The 26,943-nt window shown below is 32.9% G+C and overlaps 1 protein-coding gene and 1 long non-coding RNA gene across 3 annotated transcripts; one reads left to right on the forward strand and one right to left on the reverse strand.

Annotated features, from left to right (window-relative positions):
* The first annotated feature begins 7,071 nt into the window (after positions 1–7,071).
* Positions 7,072–13,894, forward strand: LOC106397401 (calmodulin-like protein 11). Its single transcript, XM_013837987.3, has 3 exons — positions 7,072–7,564; positions 7,684–7,764; positions 13,544–13,894. Exons 1-3 carry the CDS (start codon positions 7,316–7,318, stop codon positions 13,679–13,681), a joined length of 468 nt encoding a protein of 155 aa, XP_013693441.2. The 5' UTR covers positions 7,072–7,315; the 3' UTR covers positions 13,682–13,894.
* A 6,582-nt stretch (positions 13,895–20,476) lies between these two features.
* On the reverse strand, positions 20,477–23,427 carry LOC106397856. 2 transcript variants are annotated; one of them, XR_007324014.1, is made up of 8 exons: positions 22,684–23,427; positions 22,121–22,205; positions 21,953–21,998; positions 21,504–21,637; positions 21,356–21,410; positions 21,134–21,213; positions 20,658–21,016; positions 20,477–20,584 (listed from the first exon to the last, which is right to left on the reverse strand). It is a non-coding gene; the product is annotated as an uncharacterized LOC106397856 (long non-coding RNA). The 2 variants fall into 2 exon arrangements; XR_002658912.2 differs by having other exon boundaries at positions 21,356–21,637; positions 22,684–23,424.
* Positions 23,428–26,943: the final 3,516 nt, after the last annotated feature.

Raw genomic sequence — 26,943 nt, forward strand, 5'->3', positions numbered from 1 at the left:
GATTGCTTGATTGCTTTGGTGGTTGAGAAGATGATGTATTATCAAGTTGTTTTTGGCGATAGCACGACGTATCACTTGTTTTTCGTGGTCGAGATTATTGATTATTTCCATATTTTTCATCATCATCGTCTGAAAAAGAAGACGGTAGATTTGTAAAACCGAAATTCATTTTTTGAAAGAAATAAAGGAAGAGCCAAGTAGTAAATACTGGTTGAGTTTTTCTTATGTCTACAAAACATATAAAAGTTGTAGTATTTATAAAAATAATGTGAAACCTCTTCAAATTTATTTATTATTTTTTTATCTAGTTTTGTTACAAATAACTTTAAAATTATGAGAACTTTAGAATCACTTTTCTTTGTATTTGTCTAATCTTGTCATAATAGATTGAGAAAAATAAAATTTTAAATTATGTTTAATGTGTTAAAAATCAGCTGAATTTTGAAGAGAAGTGTAAGAACTTTATATTACTTTTTGGGGAAGACGACCTATTTCCACACCAGAACTATCATATAGTAACAAATGTACACAATCTTTCAACATCGTCATAATTGCACACCATTTCTGTATAACAACCTATTTCCACATGCAATAAAAGTTCGAAACTTATTTCTCCCTAAACTTTAAAAGATGAACCAATACCGACAAATAGCGGTTTAAAGTTGGTTGGCCTTCCTTAAACCCAAAACTTAACCACTGGCTAACTTAACTAAAACAAAACGACCCGATTTTGACCCAAGTAGAGAATATAAACCAGATTAAATCAACCCAATACAATTAAATCCTCTTTCTCTTTCGTGTCGTTGCTCCTCCACGTTGTTGCTCCTCTGCTTGGCTTCAATCAGGTAATTTCACAATTCTCTGCCTCTATCTCTCTCTCATTAGTGTGTTGTCTCTCTGTCTCTCTCTACTATTGACTCTGTGTCTCTCTGTTTTGCAGAAACGATAATGGAGTCATGGACTGATGTGAATGTAGAGTGAAACAGAAATCAAAGAGGAAGAAGATGAAGGCGTTAATGCGGACTGAACAGAAGAAGAACCGTGTTGGGACCCTCACGATCGGACCTTCAATCAAAGTTTGGGAGCCTTACAACGTCTTCGATTCACCTATGTTTCTCTTCGAATCTGGATCAAGCTATATCTATGGCTGTTTCTCATTAGTTTTGTGTATTTTAGTATATATATTATTATATGAAGTGGAAACACAAGAATCAAGCATAGTCCATTGGTTTATGTGCTCCTGTAACCGCTTAACATTCCGAGTTCGAATCCAGGATGGAGCAACTTTTTTTTCCTTCTGTCTTTAACTAATGTAAAATGACGTAAACGTCCTCATCTTCTTCCTCGCCAATATTTCCAGGAATCCCTAACCTCCGCTTCAGTTTTTTTCTTTTCACGATTCTTGACCAAATCTACTTCTTTTTCTTATGTATTTACTCAATTATTTTAAGTCAATTATGATTTTGAACCAACAAACTAACACATACATACAAATACACTTTCTGAATTTTTAGATTTTAGGGTTTTAAAGGATTGAAATCGATTTTGGGGCTTTTAAAATGGTTTGGGGTCGGGTTTAAATGGATCCCTAGTAGGATCTTCGTTTGGGTCAGGTTATACCACTATCAATCGATACGAACTGGTTTACTATCGGTTTATCTCATAAACCATTAAAACCAAACCAAATTTTAGTGCGCGTGGAAACGAGTTTCGAACTTTTATGGTGTGTGAAAATAGGTCGTTATACTTAAGTGGTGTGCAATTACGACGAAACTAAAAGATTGTGTATATTTGTTACTATATGATAGTTCTGGTGTGGAAATAGGTCATCTTCCCTACTTTTTGTATTGTCTTATCTTATCTTATCACAATATGTATGCTAGTGAAAATTTTGTATGAATTATTTTTATTGTGTTTCAAATCAGCTTGAACTTTGTAGAAAAGTGTGAGAACTTTGGAATCACTTTCTTTGTATTATCTTATCTTGTCGTAATATATTTGCTAGTGAAAAATTATTTGAATTATTCTTATTGTGTTATTAAATCAACTGAATTTGTTGAGAAGTGTAAGAACTATATAATTACTTTTTGTATTCTGATCTTGTCACATTATATATGTTAGTCAAAATTTTATTTAAATTATTTTTATTGTGTTTTCAAATCAGCTGAAACTTTGTAGAGAAGTGTGAAAAATTTGGAATCATTTTTCTTTGTATTGTTTTATCTTGTCAAAATATGTTTGCTAGTGAAAAATTATTTGAATTATTCTTATTGTGTTATCAAATCAGCTGAATTTGTAGAGAAGTGTAAGAACTTTATAATTACTTTTTGTATTCTTAAATTATTTGTATTGTGTTATCATATCTGCTGACAATTGGTAAAAAAATATAAAAAATTTGGAATCACTTTTCTTTGTATTGTCTAATCATGCAAAAAATGTTGTTCATTACACTGACATATTATTTTCATTCAAGGAATATAAATCTATAAATAGCATCACATGACCTATTGTTTTCATTCGCAACACTATAACATTTCATAAAATTTTATACCTATCTACAAAATGCCACTCCGTACATGCGGATATAACCAAGAAGAAGATAGACTTATATGTCAAGTTTATATGCAAATTTCTCAAGATCCAATCACATGTGCTTATCAAACATCTGATCAGTTCTGATCTCGTTTGGTAGAAACCTACGAGAATGAGAAAAATGAAAATTGGAGTGAACGTTCAAGAAGATCCATCCAAGGTTGTGTTCAGACTAATGAAAAAGCAACAAAAAAAGTACATGCATGCATCAGACAATGCGAAAATAGGCGTCCAAGTGGTGCTTCAAATAATGATATTGTAAGTTATAATATATTACTTGTAATTTTTCATGTTTTATTTGAATAAATAATCATTAGCTTAAAATATTGTGCAGTTTAATCAGGCCAAAGAGATGCTGATGGAAGATCCAAAATGCAAATCAGGTTGGAAGTTTGATCATGTTTGGAATATTATTAAAAAAATTAAGAAATTTCAAGATCAAGGCTCTCATGCTAGACAAGTGAGAAATCCGTGTGGTTTTGGATATACATCTTCTGAATCTAAAAATCATACTCATGATTCTGCTACACAAGCATCTCCAAGTTTGTCTTCATTTTCTCTAAATTTAGATGACAGGGAAGATGTTACTGGTGGGGTTTCATCTCAGAGACCAATTGGAGTGAAAAAGGCTAAGTTAAAAAAAAATGTGATGATCAAACATCTATCGTCATCAATACCTTAGAAGAAGGAAACAAACGACTTTTGGAGCAACTAGAAAGACAACTACACAAGGGGAACACCACTTGGAGATTCAGAGTCGGAATTATGCCTTAAAAGAACTAAAGGAAGAGAACAAAATTTTATTTCGAGATTTAGCTTCCATTCAAGATTCAAATATTCGTGCATATGTCCAAACTGAACAAACACAGATGTTACAGAAAATGGATACACAACACCAAGATCAAGGAACTCCTCATGCATCTACCACATTCAATCAATATTTTAGTGATCTTGGTGGATCTAGAAATAATCTACCTGATTATTAAGTTATTTTAATCAATATTATATTAAGTTTGTCTTATGTTTAGAATTGTTACATGTTGGATTAAGTTTGTTGTTTTCTTAACTTTGTATTGGTTAATGGTATTTTTTTCTATTTTCTTTTCTTTTAATTATATTTTATAATTTATAAAATTATAAATTATAAATTATATTTTAATAACTAATTATTGGTAATTATATTTTAAGAAATTTAATCAGTATATACATATTAGATATAATGTTATAAAAGTTATGTTTAATGTTAATGTTTTGTTTATGCATAAAATAAAGATTGTCAAAAAGTAAATGACCATTATGTAAATAAAAAAAATCTTGACATCAAAATGAGGTTGTGAATAGTGTTCTCTCAGATTTGAAAGAATAATATTTTTATTTTATTTTTCCCCTCAAAATGAAATATGGATTTTCATCATTTTTTTATGTTTTCCTTCGTTTTGATGCACCATCGGAGATGTCCTTAGATTCAGTTTTTTGTTTCTTAATGATTGATTAAGATCCTTATGATGATTCCGGCAAGGTCAATTCAGCTTAGTCAACAAGATTTAAGCATGCATCGTCACTATGTAATGTAATGGTATTTGATTGGTTGCTTCTGAGTCTGGTCTTTAATTGTTTTTTCCCTAAAGTGGTCTTTATCTTCTTCTTCTTTTTTGTAATAAAGTGGTCTTTATCTACTCTACGTATACAATGAATTTATATATTACCATTTTGTTCTAAAATATAGATTATCACATTACCTTTGTAACACCTTTGAACCACACAGCTAACATGTCATAGATCAAATCCAATTCGTACACATATTTTTCTTACATAATCAATAAAGCAATACGTATTTTGTATAGGTTCGCACAGTTTCAATTCAGTTTTAATATATACCTGCTCACCAGATATATATACAGCGATACAATTTATAAACTAATTAGACATTAATGAATAAGCATACTAAAATATTAGTCATATCATGTAAGTAGAGTATTCTTTAAATAACCAATTTGTATTTTTGTTTTCCAAAATATGAAATATGAACCTAAGTAGCACGGAATTTTCATCAAATATCTGCTTTCCCTTCCGAAAACGGATTTGGAATAAGAAGCTTATGAAAACTTCGAATTTTTTTTTTCCAAAACACTTCTAAAATAATCTCTTTAAAAACACGGTGGAAAATTACATTTTCATTTTGAAACCGCACTCCCATTTAAAAAACCAATGTCATAAATAATTAAGAAATATAACGTTATGTTTTTATTTTAAATAAAATATAAAAATTACTAGTATTAAAATAGAGAGAATAAAAATATAAAAGTATTAAAACTAAAATTTTAAATTAAATTTGTGCACAATAGTTTTTTTTATAGAAGCTCTTGCATATATATTCAAATAATATATTTTATCAATTATTTGTGAGATATTAGATTAATAAGACAACATTTTTTTATAGATTTAGTTTGTTAGTATTTTGTAATTATAATATGAACTGAATGATTATACAATTATTAAAAATGAATAAGTGATTTTTTACTTTTTATTTGAAATATAATTTTTAGTCATAAGTCTTACGAATATTTTTAATATATATACGTTGCTATATGCTTTCTAACACGTATCCACTTTCCTAATGTTTTTTTTACTTTGTTTATGTTCTTTCATATAATTCCCCTTCTATGTGTACCATTCCATGTAACATAGGTAAATATATATTTTTATTCTTTCTATTTTAGTACTAGTAATGTTTGGTGGATCTATGACGTAAAGGATCGGTAGTAATTTGATTGGGCTGGAATGTGTTTTCTTGTTCAATATGGACGACTATGCTAAAGACAAAAGAAAAACATATTAAACACAAAAAAGGTAAGAAATTGATTAAAATAATTTAAGTTGGTTATTTTTTTTTAAATACATTTAATTAAAAATATTATAATATATAAATTTAGGATTTAGTTATTATTGTTTAGAATTTAGTCTTTAGGGTGTGAGGTTGAATTTATAAACTTCTATAAAAAATTATAAATATTTTCATAAATTTATAAATGATTTAAAAGAGTTAACTTAGTTCCCCCCTTAGTTTTTATCCTAAATTTGAAGTACTAATAAAATGATTACCTTTAACTGTAATTTTTTTTTTAAATGTATAAAACTTATGGTAAAACTGATTTTTTCCAAAGGAACACGACCCAAGTGATTGATCTATAATTTCATATTTTTTAATAATTATATATAAATTAAATATCAACCAAAAAAATCGGGAATAAGAACAGTACAACCGTCTCCGGTATGTGAAACATCGGCAATAGGCTGTAGGGAATCAGGCTTAAAACAAAGATAAAGTAAAAAATAAGAGAGTTAAAGGAATTAAGTGAGGGAAATAAGTCAAGTGAAGTAGAGCTTCAGTTCAGATGAACACAGGAGGTCAACCAATCCAGTAGTCGTGATTTTGCGTCGGCCATGTGTCCAAACCAGCCACCGTTCTGTAACCGTCATCGAGACCCCGTCGGAGGAGACCCGCGGCCACAATGCCGGATCTAAGAAGACTTGAACCCCGAAACCCTAACCACCGTATCTACCTTGTATGGTCGCCGATTCACAGATCCGATGAAACCGCGTACAATTCCACCGTCACCTCTGAGTCGAGAAGAGACCGCATCAGAGGAAGACTCATCTCGAGGAACCCGCCATCCCCAAAGATTGCTCCTCCATCACGAGACCACTCGTAGATCCCGCCGTCCTCAAACTGAGCGCATAAGCCAAAGTCCCCGACGAGACACCGGGACCACCAAGCTCCCATGGAGGCCACCACAACAGAGCATAACCAAATCGCAGAGAAGAGAAAGGGAGAGGACCTCCGAGAAACCACCGTGAATCGAAACTATTCCGACTTGTCGTTGTTGTCATCTGTTACGATCCAGCGTGTAAACTATTTAGGCCGAATCCCAAACCCAAACTAGCAAAGTGATGATAATTTAGTTCATAGGAAGAATCGAACCCATAATTGATGTGGATACACAACAAGCACCAAGATAGTGTCACTAGGCTACCACCACTTGGTTATATTATAAGTATTTTACTACACATATATCCCTTTTTTGTTACGAACATACTGTATACATTACGAACATATTGTATACATTCCATTTAGTGTTACGAATTACATAATTCAGACAACCATCTACGCTTTATGTTAGTCATTGTATTCTATGATTTGTTTTAGGACTGGACATATAATCCCTTAAATTTGCTTTGATGTTTCGATGGTTTACTCGTTTCTGGGAACTAAAGCGATTAATATAGTATGAAAAAACATATAACTCCAGAGAAAATTGACGTGATGCTAATCTTCATGTCAATAAAATTATGCATAAAACTTATATTTTTCTAATATGTGTGATTTTTAAACGCTAAAACAGAGTTTTAAAAAAGGTTTCACAATCAGTTCATTGTAGTTAACCTAAAAATATCCCACCTGACTCATTCGTATTTAAAACTTTTTAAGGAAATAAAATCTTGAATCATGGATTGGAATTCAAATTCCAAATAAATTATTTGAAATTTAAATAAAGACAAAAAAAAAGTGGAAAAGTGAACGAGTCCAAAGCAGGAAAGTCTAAAACAAAGACTTGTACAAATAGGAAATCAGAAGTGCAGAACGAGAGTTGAAGCACTTTGAAGCATTACATTTGCTCTTCTCTCTCTGCCTCATTCTCACTCTCAAAAGAACAGTTTTATTATGGATGAGACAAAACAACAACTGGAACTGACGCAAGAACAGATAATGGAGTTTAAAGAGGCCTTTTGTCTGTTCGACAAAGATGGGGATGGTTGCATCACTGCTGATGAACTTGCTACTGTGATCCGCTCGTTGGATCAGAATCCAACCGAACAAGAGCTTCGAGACATGATCAATGAGATCGACTCCGATGGTAACGGCACCATCGAATTCTCTGAGTTCCTCAACCTCATGGGCGGCAAAATCCAGGTTTACATTAATTATATGAAATTAGATCAGTAATCTTTTTCTTTTTGCTAAACTTAGATAATAATCATATTGAGGTTTTGGTATTTGTTTATTGACTTTTTTTTTTGACATTTTGGTAGGAAACTGATGCAGATGAGGAGCTGAAAGAAGCATTCAAAGTGTTTGACAAAGACCAAAATGGTTACATCTCTGCTAGTAAGGTTAGCATATAACTTATCACGCTTTCCTCTCTTAATCGAATTAATGTTTCCTATTTTTGTTAAGCATATCTATCGATCCTTATATATTTAATCGTAGTTAGATTTTCGTTGATCAAGTATTATAGAGTAAAGATCAATTCGATGTACTCCGTTGCGCATTGCAGAAGACTCTGTACTTGCGGTCTCATTATGTTTTATTAAATTCAATGATTGAAGACATCGATGATCCATATACAATTACGACTGATTGTTTTGGTATCTAATAATTCAATGTCTAAAGTAGGTTTTACTCCTATATAGGAGAAATCCAGCTATAAATCATGGTTAGGAACATAGGATCTTTTTGTTGGGAAAATTACCCAATATCGATGAGATGAAGATGGGATTAGACAACTAAAAGATTTAAGAAGAAGACTCTTTATAATTTTGGAAAGGGTTTACAAAGATTTTGTTTTGAGAACTCTCTCTTACAAATATTTTCTCTCTTTGTTTTCTTGATGTGGGATGATTACAAATGGTGCCAAGCACCCCTATTTATACAAGTGGAGGAGCATACTCCAACAAGTTCTAGATTTCTCTAAATTATTATTTATTTCAAAATATCTAACTCCATAACTTTCTCTCTTCTTCTACACACTTCTTCATCCTTCTCCATTTTTTTCTACATATCTCTTCTTCTTGGGCTCTTGGGTTATAACTTGATTAGTTATTATTCTTGGGCTAATGAGGGAAAACCCAACAAATCTCCCCCTTCCCGATTTAGCCCGAAACCGTTGTCATCCCCGTGCCTTTGCAGCAATCTTCAAACTTCTTGATCGGTAATACCTTAGTCATAAAGTCTGACCAGTTTTCATCGGTGTGTACCTTGTTGAGATGTAGAAGCTTCTCTTCAAGAACTTCTCGAATCCAATGATGCCGAATGTCGATGTGCTTCGAGCGAGAGTGAAATGTTGGATTCTTTGCTAGGTGAATAGCACTTTGGTTGTCACATAGCATGTTGTACTTTTCTTGTTTTACTCCTAACTCAAGCAAGAAATTCTTCATCCATAGCATCTCCTTGCATGCTTCCGTTGCTGCGATGTATTCTGCTTCCGTGGTGGATAAGGCAACACACTTGTGTAGTTTCGATTGCCAGGAAACAGCTCCCCCTGCAAAGGTAGTAACAAAGCCTGATGTTGATTTCCTTGAATCTTTATCACCAGCCCAATCTGTATCGGTGTAACCGTTCAGCTCCAATTTTTCATTGCCAAAACATAGACACTTCTTCGTTGTGCCTCGTAGATAGCGTAGGATCCACTTAACTGCTTTCCAATGCTCCTTTCCTGGATTCGCTAGAAAGCGACTCACAACTCCTACAGCATAGGCAATGTCGGGTCTGGTGCACACCATAACATTCATGAGACTGCCCACTGCTGATGCATATGGGGTAGTCTTCATTTCCTCTTTCTCCTTCTCACTTGTTGGACTTTGCTTCGAACTTAGCTTGAAATGTCCACCAAGTGGAGTGCTCACCGGCTTTGCTTTGTGCATGTTGAATCTCTCCAACACCCTTTCAACATATCGTTCTTGGGACAACCATAAAAGCTTCTTTGGCCTATCCCGAGTGATCTTCATTCCAAGAATCTGTCTCGCTTGCCCCAGATCTTTCATCGCAAAACATCTTCCCAAATCTTTCTTTAATGCGGCTATCTTGTTGCGATCTTGACCCACAATTAACATATCATCAACATAGAGCAATAATATGAGAAAGTCGCCGCTTTCGTACCTCTTTATGAAAACGCAATGATCATTCTTGGTTTTCTTGAAGTTATGATCCACCATGAAGGAGTCAAACTTCTTGTACCCTTGTCTTGGAGCTTGCTTGAGACCGTAAAGACTCTTCTTTAATCGGCACACCAAGTCTTCTTTTCCTGGAACTTTGAATCCTTCAGGTTGCTCCATATAGATCTCTTCCTCGAGTTCACCATGTAGAAAGGCCGTCTTGACATCGAGTTGTTCAATCTCAAAGTCTAGAACCAATGCTAGACCAAGAACCACTCGGATAGAGGACATCTTCACCACCGGAGAGAATATTTCTTCGAAATCTATGCCTTTCTTCTGGTTGAATCCTTTCACAACCAATCGAGCTTTGTATCTTGGATTTGAGCTTCCCTCTTCATACTTCAACCTGTACACCCACTTGTTCTTCAAGGCTCTCTTTCCTTTTGGTAGCTTCATCAGCTCATAAGTGTGATTATCATGCAAGGATTGCATTTCATCTTGCATAGCTTCAACCCACTCATCTTTATGAGTGTCTCCGATGGCCTCTTCATAGCTTTGAGGCTCCCCCTCATCTGTAAGATTAACGTACTCATCTCGATAATATCTTACGGATGGTCTTGTCTCTCTTCCAGACCTTCTTGGCTCATGTTCTTCCTCTGGCTCCACTTGAACTTCTTCGCTTTCATCACCATTTGGATCCATGATAGGATCCCCTTCTTCTTGATTAACGCCATCATCTTCAATCACTTGTTCATGGTCTTGGGGATTAAGAGAATCTTAATTTCTTACAACTCTTAGCTTTGGTCTCTTTGAATTGTTGATGTCTTCGATTGTTTGATCTTCGAAGAAAACAACATCTCTGCTCCGGATAATTTTTCTGTTAACCGGATCCCAAAGCCGATAGCCGAATTCATCTTTTGGTGATCCAAGATAGATGCACTCTTTAGTCTTGGAGTCTAACTTGGCTCGTTCATCCTTAGGGATATGGACGAATGCTCTGCAACCGAACACCTTCAAATGGTTGTAAGAGACCTTCTTACCCGACCAAACTTCCTCCGGGACATCGCCTTCCAAAGGAACTGATGGTGTAAGATTTATGACGTCCACTGCAGTCTTTATGGCTTCTCCCCAAAATGGCTTGGGTAGTTTAGCGTGAGAGAGCATGCACCGAACTCTTTCTGTGATCGTTCGATTCATTCTTTCAGCTAGCCCGTTCAGTTGTGGCGTCTTTGGTGGTGTCTTCTCCATCCTGATTCCATGAGCTTTGCAAAACGCTTCAAAGGGACCTCGATACTCTCCACCATTGTCAGATCGAACACACTTGAGTTTTTGACCCGTACTTCGCTCTGCTTGGGCTACAAATTCCTTGAAAGCATCAAGAACTTGATCTTTTGACTTCAAAAGGTATACCCATACCTTCCTTGAATGGTCATCAATAAAGGTGACGAAATATGATGCCCCTCCATTGGATTTCTCGGACATGGAGCATACGTCAGTATGCACAAGATCAAGAATATGCTTTCTTCTCATAGACGTAGATGATCTTCGGAAAGCGACCCTATGTTGTTTTCCGGCTAAGCAATCATGACATGGTGTGAGAGAAATACCTTTCATATCAGGAAGAAGTTTCTTGCGAGAAAGTATATTTAAACCTTTCTCACTCATATGCTCGAGTCTTCGGTGCCATATATCGATGTCATCACTTGCGACATTTACTCTTCCTTGCAAAGCTTGGCTTGAGTAACGTATAACGAGCCTTCTTTTCTTCCTCGAGCCATGATCAAACTTCCTTTGGTTAACTTCCATTTGCCACCACCAAAATGACTGTCCAAGCCGACATCATCGAGCTTTCCGGTTGATATGAGATTGAGTCGCATGTCGGGAACATGTCTCACATCCTTGAGAACTATCTTACATCCAGTGTTTGATGTAAGAATAACATCCCCCTTTCCAATGATCTTGCTTCTTCCTTGATTTCCCATTTGAACGTTACCAAAGTCACCACTTTGATAGGGTGTGAAGAAGCTTCCATGAGGGGTGACGTGAAAAGAAGCACCAGAATCAACGATCCATGAGCTATCATCAGAGCTAAGATTACATTCTCCAACAAGATATAAATCTTGGCTCTGGTCTTCAACAATGGTTGTTGTCTTGTCCTCATGCTTCTTTGTAGGATTGAACCGGTCTGGTTTGATATTACCGGCTTGTTTATATTTCTTGAGAAACCGACATTCTGACTTCATGTGACCCGACTTACCACAATAATAGCATGTAACTCTTGGACGTGACTTGGATCTTCCTCGAGATTGGTCTCGTCCTCTGCTTCCATTGTGACCACGAGTCTCTTCTCTACCCCTTCTATCAACAATGTTAGCTTCTGAATAAGAACTCGAACCTCGCTCCTTCCTGCGAACTTCTTCGTTTAGAAGGCTATCAGTGACGGTGTCCATGGTAAGCTTTCCCTCCGGTGCTGAATTGCTTAGAGTGACAACTACTGTGTCCCAACTCCCCGGTAGTGAACTAAGGAGTAAAAGGGCTTGCATTTCGTCTTCAACCTTCATATCAACTTTGTTAAGCTGATTTACAATCCCCTTGAAATTGTTCAAGTGCTCCATCATGCTCTGGCCATCCTTGTACTCCAACTTTACCAACCGTCGAACAAGAAGAGCTTTGTTTCGTGGTGTTTTCTTTTGAATCATGGATTCAAGTTTTGTCCATAATTCAAAAGCATTTGTGTAGGTAGAAACATGTTCAAAGAGAGATCGGTCAATGTACTTACGGATTACAGCAACCGCCTTTCGGTTTAGTATTTCCCATGTTTTGTCATCCTTTCCTTCCGGCTTCTCCTTCATGATGATGGGTTCATGCAAATCCTTACAATAAAGGTGATCTTCCATCATCGGTTTCCAATAAGAGAAGTTGTCCGTCGTGAGCTTGAACATGTCACCTTCAAAGGTAATGGTGGCCTCCATCTTGAATCTCACGGGTCTTGATGTTATGTTTGAGCCTAGCTATGATACCACTTGTTGGGAATATTACCCAATATCGATGAGATGAAGATGGGATTAGACAACTAAAAGATTTAAGAAGAAGACTCTTTATAATTTTGGAAAGGGTTTACAAAGATTTTGTTTTGAGAACTCTCTCTTACAAATGTTTTTTCTCTTTGTTTTCTTGATGTGGGATGATTACAAATGGTGCCAAGCACCCCTATTTATACAAGTGGAGGAGCACACTCCAACAAGTTCTAGATTTCTCTAAATTATTATTTATTTCAAAATATCTAACTTCATAACTTTCTCTCTTCTTCTACACAATTCTTCTTTTACACACTTCTTCATCTTTCTCCATTTTTCTCTACATATCTCTTCTTCTTGGGCTCTTGGGTTATAACTTGATTAGTTATTATTCTTGGGCTAATGAGGGAAAACCCAACACTTTTCAATTAATGACAATATCAAACAAGGCTTAGATGATATTTAGGTGTACAAGAGATCCTTTAGGTGTCTTATTCGACCTTTTTTTTGTTCACCTAGTGTCTTATTCGACTATTTTCCTCTTTTCTCTAAAATTTTGGAGTATTTGAAATCTAGAGAAGTAAATAACAACAAGATATGTCTGTCTTGTGTCGTAGAAAGGTAAATTGTTTGAGGGTTCGAGCTAGCTGGCTCTGTGACTTTTCTGGAGGATAACGAGGCCAAAAGAAACATATAAAAATTCTAACAAACAATTAGTAAATGAACCTATGATTCTATTGGTTTATTGGGCAGGCCACATGTCTTTCGCCTTGTGCAAATAATATTTTTACATATTCTTTTCAGACCCATCAAAATATTTTCTTTAATAACCATTAAATGTTACTTTCTCCAGAAAAATATTTTGGCTGCAACACGAATATAACTTATATTATATAAGTCGACAAAGAAACTCATGAAATTTAAGGTTTTAAAAATGAAATTTGTGTATTGTTTTACTCAAAACATCATTTAATATCATAGTTGTTGATATATAATTGCAGTTGAGGCACGTGATGATCAATCTTGGGGAGAAGCTCACAGATGAGGAGGTTGATCAAATGATTAAGGAGGCAGATTTGGATGGTGATGGTCAAGTCAATTATGATGAATTTGTGAGGATGATGATGACCAGCGGTTAAATGATAATCAATTTTATACCAAATAATGTATTATCGTTTATAAATCTTTTGATCATTTTCTCTTCTTCAGAAAATCATAGTGTACTTTCCAATTATATTAGCTTTTGCATATTCATTGGAAGTAATACTCATTTTTATTTATTTGGATTCCTAATATATATGGTGTATAGTACAGTTATTTATCTTCTGGAAAGGTCAGTAAGATTGAGTACACATGTCTGGCAATAATCATTATTCATTTTTAACATATGAAAAAGTGATAGGCACAAATCACACATCTAACTGTTATGATACTTAATCAGTTAATCGATAGTTAAGGTGTTATTTGTTTCCTAATGTTACTTTTGTAAAAATCGAGATACGGCGAAAATACAAGGCACAAAATAATTTCAATAACTCCTATATCTTTTATTAGAAATTCTTTACACAATTTCTTACAGACTTGTTTGATCTGAATTACACAACTCAATACGGATCGATTTCTAACACACCCAACTTGCTTGACTCAACACTTGTTGACAAGTTTACCAATTCACTCAGCTATAAAATCTCAAAACCCTTTGTGTTTCTCTCTGAGAATTACAACGTGAAATCTCTAACCCCAAACTAGGTAAAAGCTAATATATATATTAAATAATATTTTCCATTTATCTAATATGTTATTTCTTATATTCTAGCATCGCCAAATATTCTAATTTGTAATATAGTAACATTCTTTTAATGCTAATTTCGTTAACCAAACATATGGAAATATTTCAGATCATCGCATCTTGACTATTCCATTTTATTTTCTGAAGCGTGTGTCACACACCATTCTTCGTGTGTAACGCAAGTATGTGAACCAAAGCTCCACCACTGCAGCAACCTATCAAGCTCCAAATTCTTGAGCTTACATTCTCCCTTTTTTTCACTGAGTTTTACAACTCAAGCTCAATAACCTCTACGCACAACATGCATCATACATCCCACCAAAGTATTAACTTAAACTACCCCCTGAATCAAGTACAATCTCCTCCTGCTTGAGTGAAAAACTCTGTGAAAAACTTCATGATACTTGTTGGACCATCAAAACCCTCAATACCTTCTAGGCCATCGAACTGGTTCTTCAACTTCAGTATATTGATCAACCATTCGAGTGTATGACACATTGGTATGCTCGTGTGACACACCTTTCGTAAACTTGGGATACATATCCTTTTTAGCTATACATACATGTCCACACCTTCTAGGTTCCACATAACAAATGTTCATCCTCCAAGCTCGCTCAAACTGGTTTCCTCGAGAATAATAGAAATCAACCTTATGACCATGATTCCCACAAAACAAACAACCATTCCTCCTAGTTATTGCAGGCTTTGGAGAGTGCAGTCTTGTCTGAGCATTAGGTTCTTTTTTCACAGGTGCATATGTATGTATTTTCTCAGCTTTCGAGCTACTTTCAGGGTGAGATGGAGTACCTTTTACAAACTTGATAACATCGACTGGAATAGCTTGATTTTTTGGAGCAGAACCCTTCTATCCTAAGCCACCTTAGCTGATTCACATCCTTGTATAAGCTCAAATTGCTTTCCATCTACAGAACTGAAGATTGTATCCAGTGCTTTCGCATTAAACCTTGAAAATTTTTTCTCTGTTGCAGTCCAATTTGTCTTTATTTTAAGTGTCTTCAAGCCATCTTCTTGCATCACACACAGTTCTTCCCATCCAGATTGAACAACTGTCCAGATATCTTCATCAGCTCCACGTAAGTTTGCTCTCATTCTCACTTTCCAGTATCCATAATTCACATCATTCAGCAACGACATATTATGTGCCAAAATCGCCATATCCTCTTCTCAAGATCTCACCTTGGTTTAAATAACTCTTTTTCATTTAGATGTCCCGCTCTGATTCCAATTGTAAAAGTCGAGATACATCGAAAACACAAGGCACAAAGTAATTCCAATAACTCGTATATCTTTTATTAGAAATCCCTTACACAATCTCTTACAGACTTGTTTGATCCGAATTACACAACTCGACACATATCGATTTCTAACACACCCAACTTGCTTAACTCAACACTTGTTAATCAAGTCTATCAATTCACTCAGCTATGAAATTTCAAAACCCCTTGTGTTTCTCTCTGAGAATTACATCGTGAAATCTCTAACCCCAAACTAGGTAAAAGCTAAGATATATATTAAATAATATTTTCCTATTATCTAATATACTATTTCTTATATTCTATCATCACCAAATCTTCTAATTTGTAATGTAGTAACATTTTTTTAATGCTAATTTCGTCAACCAAACATACGAAAATATCTCACATCATCGCATCTTGACTATTCCTTTTTATTCTCCGAAGCATGTGTCACACACCATTCTTCGTGTGTAACGCAAGTATGTGAACAAAGCTCCACCACTGCAGCAACCTATCAAGCTCCAAGTTCTTGAGCTTACAATTTTTTATGTTCGTTTTATAGTTTATAAATTACTAGGCTAATGTCAATTAGTAACATGATTCATTAATCATACGTCTATCTGAGTGTCTGATCTATTAACTGGAAATCTAACCACCAAAATTGAGATAGTTAGAATCAGTTAACACCTTAAAGACTAATGGACTAGCGTCTCACGTTTGAGAATGGAAAATAAATCTTGTTCCTTTTCATTTTCAATTTGAAGTATTAAAACACTCGGATGATATTAAAAATTCATCAACTTCAGAAATTAGACTCGTCTTGTATAGAATGCCTCGTTGTGATGTTAGCTGGATGTGAAGTTTGTCCACACATTTAAGGTTCAAGCGCAGTTTCTGTTGCGGATGACACGGAAAACTAAAGCATATAAGTTATCATCAACTCCTATCAAGTGAAAAGAAATATTTTCAAAATGAATCTGTTTGGTGATATGTTGGCAGAATATTTTGACAAAAAAAAACTTACAAAATCAGAAAAAATGCACACAAATGTTCGAACGTTTTGCTTCGTAACAGCATTTATAAGAGTCTCTTGATCTCGCCATTTAAGCTCATTTACAAATTACAAATGAATTTGGTTAACTTATAAACTAATGGGCCGACAAGTATGGTATCCCTTCAAAATCAGTTTTAGTTCAAATTCATATTTCCTTTCTTTTTTTTAACGTCTGCAAATTGGGTTAGACCCAGTACAAAAGGGAAATGAAAACCAGAGAAACATTCATACGTTCAATATACTCTTTTGTTATTTTGTTCCAAAAAAAAAAAACATTTCCCTCATCAAACACCATATACAATGTACAATAGAAATTAGTTAAACCAGGGGTTGGCCCGCCCTACGGGCAGGTGAGTTTACAATAAAATTATTTTATATTTAAATATATTTAAATTTTATAAATATTTGAAAATGACTCTAAATTGAACATAATAAAAATAATTTGTTTTCTAAGATCATATTGTAAATTTTATTAAATTTTGTTAGTTTGAGTTAAAAGAACCACTAACGTCTTTTTTTTTAAAAGAACACAATTTAAAAAAAAATTTAAAAAAGTGCAGTGGTTTATATTTATTCTTTTGATTTTTTTTCACTTTGATATAGTTGAAGAAATCTAAGGTAAGAATAACTGATACTTTTTTTCTAAAAGTTTCACATTTTTTATAGCTTGAATTTTCATATTTTCAATTACGGTCATAATTGTATTTTTTTAATAGAATTTTCCTACTCAAGATGCCATTTGTGCTATTTACATAGGTTGTATGTTTTAAGACTGCTTGATTTATTTAAAATGTATGGGTTCTATTTGTTATCTCTGCTTTACAGAGTGTATGGTAATAATGTGAAGTGTTTTGTTTTTTCAAGTTGTAGTTTTGCTCCATGATAGATATTTGTTTGGGTTTAAGTTAAATTCTTGATTTTATTAGTGTATTCTGTAAACGTTTTCTTGATAAAATATAAATGTCTGAAAATATGAGATTGGTAAAACATAAACGAAGAATATGCAACTTTTTGTATATTTGTTGCCAACATAAACTCACAAAATTTGTTATTGCTGAAGTATTGAAAAATAGCTACGATCTAATGTTTTATTTTTCGGAAATAAAAGTGATTCAGCACGTATCAAATGGAATATATGAACTTCTTATTTACTTATACAAATTGCAGTGCTCGCATCTCTTGTTAATGTTGTTCGGATGGTCTCATTGATAGTAAAGCGATTGAAGTCATTTGAGTTTCTTAACTCATACTCTGTGCAATATTTTTTAATGAGACTACTACAACATTGATAGCGAAACTTGGAGTTTTTTCTTCTAAACGATTTTGTCTATGTAGGTTTTTCCTACATCTTTCTCATCTTTGCAAATTATTGTTGTACAAACCGTTTACTGATGTTATTATATTTGTATAGACTTTTATTTATTTTATGTGATACGCATGAATTATGTGTTCTAATTTTGTTAAATTTATCCTTTTCTAGGTGTATGCATTTTTAACTTTTTTAACTTTTATTTCTTTGTGATTTTTACGTTCTACATTATATGTAAATTTTTCTTTTAATTTGCAATAGTTCTTTTTGTTTAACCAATTTCAACTTCATTTTTTCTTACTATGGTTGATCTTAATTTATTAGTAGTACAAATGGAATTTTTTGTTTTAAAAGTTTCTGATTGTGGCGAAGTTTAGTTTTAGTATAGGGTTTATAACTTTTATAGTATGAAGCCAAAAAGACAAGGAAGGTAGTTTGGATATATTTTTCTTCTTCCTATTTGTAAACGTCATAGTATTGTTGTATATAAAACTTTAATTTTCTTAGTTGATAAAGATGAAATTTCCAATTGCTTTTAGAATTACCATTTATCAAAGTACAATTAAGATAAAAGAGTTTTATAGCATCACCTACCAAATGAAGAGAGAAAGGGCTATGTTTCGTGTAACATAGTAATTAATGTGATGAAGTTTAGAACTAAAGAAAGGTTAAATGGAGTTTATTAGAGTTTAGTAGAGAAAATAAAATTCATGTTTTACTGATAAATTTTATTAGATAAATTTCCAAATGTAGTAAATTTTATAATATTTCAAAAAAATTGATGATATGTCAATTTGTGGTTCTTCACTTGATGATGTGTTTTCATGAGCAAAAACAGAAATTCTAAATTATTAATAGAAATTTATTTTTTAGATTTTAGTACTTTAAAAAAAATAGGATTTGATTATATAATAATCACTGTTGTTTTTTTCTTTCAATTTTCATGTCAATATTTTTAAGACTGAGCTTGGTAACCACAAAAGAAAAAGAAAATATCATGATATTTCTTTCGTTTTTATTTCCATTGGTAGGTTTTGATGAAAAAAATCAAAAAAAAATATAGTAAATGAATCTTCTTTTTCTTAATCTTATAAATTTTTCTAGTAAAATTTTATTCGTTAATTAAAATTTTCACCAAATTCAAGTTCTATAATGTATTTCACGCCTCTTTGAACTGATTGAAGCCAAGGATGGAAGGATGAAACTTCCATTCTATGCAGCCTTGGGAAACTTCCATTTTTCACTCTTGTTAGCTTAGCTTCCATAGCTTCTGAGTTTGTTACATCTACTTTCTTCTCCATTTCACTTCTGAGACTCTGAGCCTCCATCTCCTTATCAATCAAACTCCCTCACTTCTATTAAATCCAAATTAAGCTTTTTCAAATTGCCCATGTTTCCGTTCTTTCTTCTTCTTCTCCGTTACCCCTTTGTGCAAAACCTCGGTTACATTTTCTTCAGCTAACTCGGTCTTTCTGTAAGAATTTTTTGATTTATGCATTTCTTTGTTCGTATGTGCTTCATATCTGCAATGTTCTGTATATTCTCATCTTGGTAGCTTGTCTTTGCTTCTCCAACCGCATATTGCATGTGGCTTATCTCTTGCCTCACAAGTTTCATTTTTCTTCCAGGCTGATGATATGTCTATTTTCTTTGCTCTTTCTTCCTCGAGCCAGCCAACACGTTTCTCTAAGTTTTTAGAGTTCTGTAGCATGGACTGAGTTTCAACAATCACAACTTTTTTATGTTTAGAACCACAGAAAAATAGAGATCTTAGCCACCTTGCCAATGTGATCGTGTGTAGAAGCTAACTTCAACTTCTCCCAAGTTTTCTGTCCAAGAGCAAATAAAATGGTTGAGAATTACAAAACTTTAAGATACAAACTTCGCTTGATACAATGTAGATAAACAAAAGCGTGTTACTGAGATTTAAAACGTATATATAATGGAGAGAAATAAGCTAGGGCATGGGTAAAGCAACTCCATGTGGTAGAAACATATGTAAAACCATGAGAACGAAACACAAATTACATAGTTGCATTTCAGAGTTCTCTAACGAAAACAAAAACTGTCGTGTCGCTACGATAGAGGGGAATCTCTTGCTTTTTAATTTGTGTTAAAGACTTAAAGAGTATCTTATAGAGGTTTTTGTTAAAATTATAAAACATCCATAAATTTACATAAAATAAAGTGGAATTTATATTTGGGGGAGAAATTTAAGAGCGTATGTATTTAGTCGTGAATGTTACTTTCTCTTTTAACATATAATAATTGTATAAGAAAATTAGTACATATTATTTTTTGAAAAAGGATCAAATCAATTTAATTTTGATCTATCACATTGTTCACTATTTTTAAATGTCAAGAGTTGAAGCATAGTTTATCTATTGTCACTGAAGGAAATTCAAAAAGATCATATTTAAAGATTTCTTCACAATACAGTTTATCATGATCTGCACCTTTGAGACACGATACAGAAACGTAAGTTTAATATTAAGAAACTTGTAGAAAAAAGCGTAACAGAATATATATGTTGAAGGCTTTGCATTAAAATGGATATCAATAAAAAAAGAAATACAGATTTCTTGAAAGGCCACACCAAAGAGAAATCTCTCACCACCTCCCGGTCAAAATAATCTGAAATGAAAACCTCTTTTACATAGAGCCTTATCTGGTGGCATACAATAGATGGGGCTAAACTCGAACTTACCCTACGTTAACAGTGCTGTTCGTTTCCAGAACGTGCTGCGTCAACGACAAACGATAAAAAATGTAAAGAAATTTTAATGACAGCTCAGCAACCAATTAAAATTAGAGAGTTAGAAAAGACAATCATTGGACGCTGCGTCACGTTTCGTATGAGGTGGGAGACGCTGTTATTTGCAGCGGCAATAAAATTACAGAAAAGAGGAGCAATGGAAGTCGCCGGCGGCAACTATACAACAACACACAGTTAAAATTTCTCTCATCTGTTTGTTAATTATTGGTTGCCGCTTATTGGTTGCCGCCGCTGACGCTGCGTCAGAGAAACGAACAGGCCTAACATCATTGTTTGTAAGAGTGTACGAACTTGTGCCCAAAAAAAAAAAAAAAAAAAGTAAGAGTGTACGAAAATATATCTTTAGTGAATGACGTGGGGTTACTATTTTTTGACAAAATATTCAACAGATGGTCCCTTGAACGCACCTCTGCTGTGAAGTGTGATGATCCCAATGGTCCAAATACTTTGAAAGTATTTTTGTAATGTTGTCACCACTCTAGAGTTCCTGAGCCAGAAAGTGTAAGCACAGTGTGTTCAATTTTTATTGCTTTAGAAAGTGTTCCAGGATTCTGAAAAATTCAGATTTCAATTAACTTTTGACTGAAGAATGTTTCCAATTCAGATTTCAAATATAAAGGTATATTTACCTTTTTAGTCCTTTTAAATACTTGTCATAAACAAAGAAACGAAGGGGAGCACCAGCTGATGAAGAAGAAGAAGTCAGCACCCGAAACATATTTTCGCATATAATAACATCAGCTATTATTGAACTGCTGGAGTAATCCGGGAAAAAACCTTCTAACCGATGGTTGGAGCCCAATCTACCCGCTTCCATGTTTGAAATAACACGATAAGATCAGATGTTGACTCACCAGATTGCAAACGCAGAAATCCCAAAGTGGCTTACAACAGAAGGGCAACCATCATGTCTGAAAGTTTAAAAGCCAAATGTTTATCACTAACATGACATGTGACTCCCACAGAGAGAAAATGTTCTCTGAAACAACAGTTATCTAGATAGTTCTGTGGAAACAATGAATGCTGCTTTACAGATGATGCCTAATAAAGAATACAACATTCTTCTACTTTGATTGCGTTCCTAAGTAATAGAATCGCGTATGCTTTCCTATATAGTTAAAAAAAGTTTCTCTATGGATTTGTTTCAAAGAGACAATGTTATTGAGAAACATTAAGGGTCAAGTATGATTCTTTTGCATCAGTTTTTTTAGTTGGATTCAACTCACCAGAAAACTCCAAAATGGACGTAAGAAGTTTTCGATCTAAACTCTCCTGTTTGAATACATGAGAACCGAAAAACCGAAACTCAGAAAGTGAGCCTATAAATTGATTAGGAAGGAATATCAGACAAAACATTAATAGAGATAAAAGAGAGAAGTAGAGTGGTGAGTTACCGAGAGACATTCTATTTACGTTTTTCACTCAGGAACACAGTCTTCTTTATCTCATTGTCCTTTCACGAATTTCTCCGAGTACCATCTGCAGAATAATAAATAAAGGATGCAACTTTATGGTTTTGGAGAGATTTATAGAGAAACCAAAAGATTTCTTATAAAAGGAAGTGCTTGAAACGAAAAAGGAGGATGTAACAATTAGTGGTCCAGAGACACTACAGTAGAGAATACCACATAACCCTTAAACCCCTTAAACATCATAGCTAATCTCTCAGAGAATAAATAAAAATCACACTTATTGAAGCAATTGGGGTAAACATTTCTCAATCAGCACAGGAGGAAGCATGTGAGTGAGCAGAATTCGAATACTTTTTCTTCATCATGCCCATGAATGATCGCTTTGCAAATTTATAAAGTTCAACTATAGTTCAAAAAATGATATCAATTGTAAGAATAACTGGAGGTGAATAAACTCAGGAGAAATGCATAACTGGATCCATTCGTGAATTCATTGTCAGAGGTAACTAAATAAATGGATCTTGTAGAAGGATAATGTTACTTACCGAACTGGATCCACAACTGGTGCTCTCTCTATTACTACCCGGGAAGATTTTTTGCTTCTCAACGAACCCAATCAAGCTTCTCCGTCTCTCCATTGCCCTCTCCAGATGTAATAGAAGACTGCAATAATAGAAGAAGATAGCGAGACGAAAAGATGAGCAGAGACTTGCCAACGTGTTCCTAAATATAGAAGCTGGAAGGATGAGGAAGTATTCGATATTTAATTGCAGAGGAGTGAAGAGCTGGAGTTATTTCGACGGTTGCAAATACGTGGTGGAAGAAGAGGAAGTGATACGTCGCCAGCAATATAGAAGAAAGAAGAGAACCCGTGTCCAAGATTAATCAAAATGACATGGATAATTGCTGCAACACGAGTGGCTGATTTTCTGATCCCACCTGGCATAGCTAAGAAGGCTTGTTATTCTACTTTTAATAGAGTTAGATTATTACTTAATAATAATAATAATAAATTTCATTAATGATAAGTTAGATTAGTTCTATTATATAATTTAATAAAATAATAAGATAATATATTTTTTAAAATATATAGTTTCATTTAATTCATAAATTTATAATAATTATATAATAAGTATATATAAAAATAAATATTATATTTTTATTGAAAATATAATAATCTTAATTTTTAATACTTCAAAGTTCAAGCCATTTTAGTGTCACACTATCATATTACATCTAACCAGACATTTACATTATCTGATATATATATTATATATACCAAATAATCTAATAAAAAGCCAAATTTATAAAATTTAATCAATAAATAAACCATGATAACAACCATTATTTTTATTTTAAATGAACAATATATGAAGATGTATTTTTTTTTTGTAAATTAATAATTCTACTAATTAATAAAATACTATTATATGTTTACTATATATAATATAAGTTACAGTATTATTAAATTATAATACATACATTATTAAACACTCCTATTTTACCCTAAAATAAAGTGAGAAATGAAGTAATGAACAAAAAATATAAAAAATTACTCTATATAATAATAATGTTTTTTTTTCATTACTCCATTTAAAAATAAAATATGAAATATGGTTGGAGATGTTCTTAAAAATAATAAAATTAATGTTTTAAAATTAATAAAAATGATGAAAAACTAATCTTTCTTTTTCTGTCACACTCAAAACTAATCTCTAACTTCTAAGAACTAAGCATTGAACTCAAGTAAAATCATGAATCCAAAAATTAATCATAAACCCGAAAGTTAAACTGTAACTCAAAATTTACAATATTTTTGAAAGATTTTGCCATTTTCTTCAATTGTCATTTACTTAAATGATAGTTAATGTTTCATCGCCATCACCACAAGTCTTTTACCTCATTTTCGACCAGTGATCTCCACATTTATGCGTTAATTTTGAGAATTTGATAAAATTTGTTTACTAGCCTTTCAATCATTACAATAGTTTTTCTCCATGTAATAATAGACTTACTAGGTGGTAACCCGCACCTTGTGCGGGGTGAAAATATAAAAAAAAATTGCATTTATATTTTACTTCATTATTTCAACTTTATATGTTGGTTACATTCTTATATTAGGTTTATATTATTTGAGTTGTGAATTTGTTATATATAACATATTATTGGGTCTTATCTAAAATAAAAATGGTGGTATTTTATATTGACATTTAAAATTAAAAAAGAAACTACAGGCTAATTAGATAATAACATTATTTGAAATATTGATTGTCCAAATTTAAGCCTTATAGTTCGGTAATGGGATAGAATATATTATTACTTTATGCACATAATCAGATCTTACCAAATTACAATCTTCTAAGTACGTATAATTCGAAATTAACATGCACACAAAATTTAACATTTAAATTAAATAGACCACCATATTTCATATATTCCATATTTTAAAAATAAAAATACTATTGATGTTTTAAAGATTACTTTGAAATTCGTGAGATTTATATTATAACGAAAGACATAATAAAAACTCAGTAAAAAACAATCTATTTTTTCAACCAAAAATCAATCTTACTTTATACCTTTCTTTTTGCATATATTTTGATTTCTATTGTCCATTAAAAAAACTTTACAGCTAAAGTTTATATGTTAACAGAATAGATACATAGGAGGTTAAAACACTCATTACTACGAACTTGGTTAAGGATTCAGAGTTATATAACACGAACAATTGCTCAAAATATCAGCAATATTCGAAAAGATTCAATTAGACTAATGTAACAATGAAGAATAATGAAGATCAGCTATATTTTCAATACATGAATCATAGTGATCATAGTCATACATCACGAAGAATAGTCACAAATATAATGAATGTATACTTTTTTTCAAATAACTTAAAAATATATGTAAAATGTTTTAGTGTTATTCGCAAGGATCTTTAACAGAATGTGTGTAAAATCTGCACAACAAAGCTTGAAATGCTTATGATATGATTCAGTTAGAACAGAGTAGACAATGGACCTTGATGTGTAGTTCATTAACATAAATTTTGATGGTACATTGCGCATTATACCACATACCATCAAGGTTAATAATTTTTAGTGATTTTGTTTAGTATTATAGATAAATGAATGGACATAAAAAATTATATTGACTAAGAAATCCATAATTGCATATAACCCTAAAATCACGCCAAAAAATCCATAATTGATCGCATATTTATTCAAAATTTTGACCATAGCGATTTAACATCTTATGTTACTATCACATATGGCACGATTGATCAATCAGTGCGAATATTATCCTCTAAAATTGGAAAGAGTACAATAGACTTCCCATAATTTAAATACCACAAACACGAAAGTCAATCATTCCGAAAATATTTGATTGACTCAAATTTCATGACCAACTTTCATTAATCTTTTGAATTGGAGGATTCAATATTTGACACCGAGATTTACTCCATTTAGGAAATATAGCTTAATCAAGATCCAATGACAACGTTTTTTTCCGATTCATTCAAATATATCATGGACTATATGTTTCATTTTCGAGTAATATCTTCATATTGTATCTAAGTGTTTATAATCAGAATAAAAATATGATTATATTGTTGATGTGATAGAGTATACACAACTATTATGCTAACATATTACTAATAATATATTACTAATAATAACTAACTAATATACAACAACACAGAGACAAATCGTACAACATAGTATATCATCTTGTTTCTGGTTTATTCAGCATAGTATATTATATAACATAAATTAGAAAAATTATATAATATGATGGCCAATGACATAATACTATCTCGAGTTGATAGGGATGTTAAAAATATCGATATAACTTAACAGGGCATATAAATTATATTATCCATATAGTTCACATTTTATACAATAGTGTCGTGACATGGATGTATAAAAAGTTTCAATATTCTAAATTTAGTGTACACGTTCATGAAATGAGACTATATGTTTTTGGCAAGATGCTTAGAATAAATGCTTAGAATCAAGATGCATAAAATGAAACATATATTATATGTTTTTGGCAATGGCATGACATGTAATTAGTCTAGGTCAAAGAGGGTTATTTAAAAAAGGTTGTGAGGTGGAATGTGGTGTTGACACCTAAGAAATGACAAAATTGTGAATCACACATATTGGATAAAGGTTTATTTATAAAAGTACTCCTCAAATAATAAGAAGGGGATTTATAATGTATCCAAATTGTCTTTCCGGTAGTTTACGGCCAAGGCATCTATGTCGGAAACCGTCGTTGCCTCCCCCATCGGATCTTGCACTCCATGGCAGGATAGTCGTCGTACGGTGCAGAGCCGGGCTTGGACATAGTCTTTCAAAGCATTTGAATGGGCCCCCACCTTAAATAGCTTCCACTTTTTTTTTTCATATCGTATAATTTTATATTTGAAATGTTAACCGTAAAAAATGGACCAAGAAACATTTTCTACGTAAAAAAACTGAACATAAAATGCTAGATGAGCCCATATAATAATAAATATTATAATTAGTAAAAGATTTTATATCTCAATTCATGAGAACTTTAATACATGACTCCTCAGTTTAATATTTGTAAGAACAACTGTTTTGTTCAAAAAAATCAGAGAAGCAGTTTTTTTATTATGAAGTAAAAGTAGTTTTAATTTAATTTTGTATAGGGTCCCGAAAGGTTCAGGTCCGGCTCTGGTCCGGTGCGGTTGGAAGTGCTTCTCTCTCCTTGTGGCGGATCGGGTGGAGCTCTGACACGGAGGCTCCCGAGTAAAATTCGATGCTCTGGTGACT

This window comes from Brassica napus, chromosome C5, assembly GCF_020379485.1.
Source record: "Brassica napus cultivar Da-Ae chromosome C5, Da-Ae, whole genome shotgun sequence".
NCBI lineage: Eukaryota > Viridiplantae > Streptophyta > Magnoliopsida > Brassicales > Brassicaceae > Brassica > Brassica napus.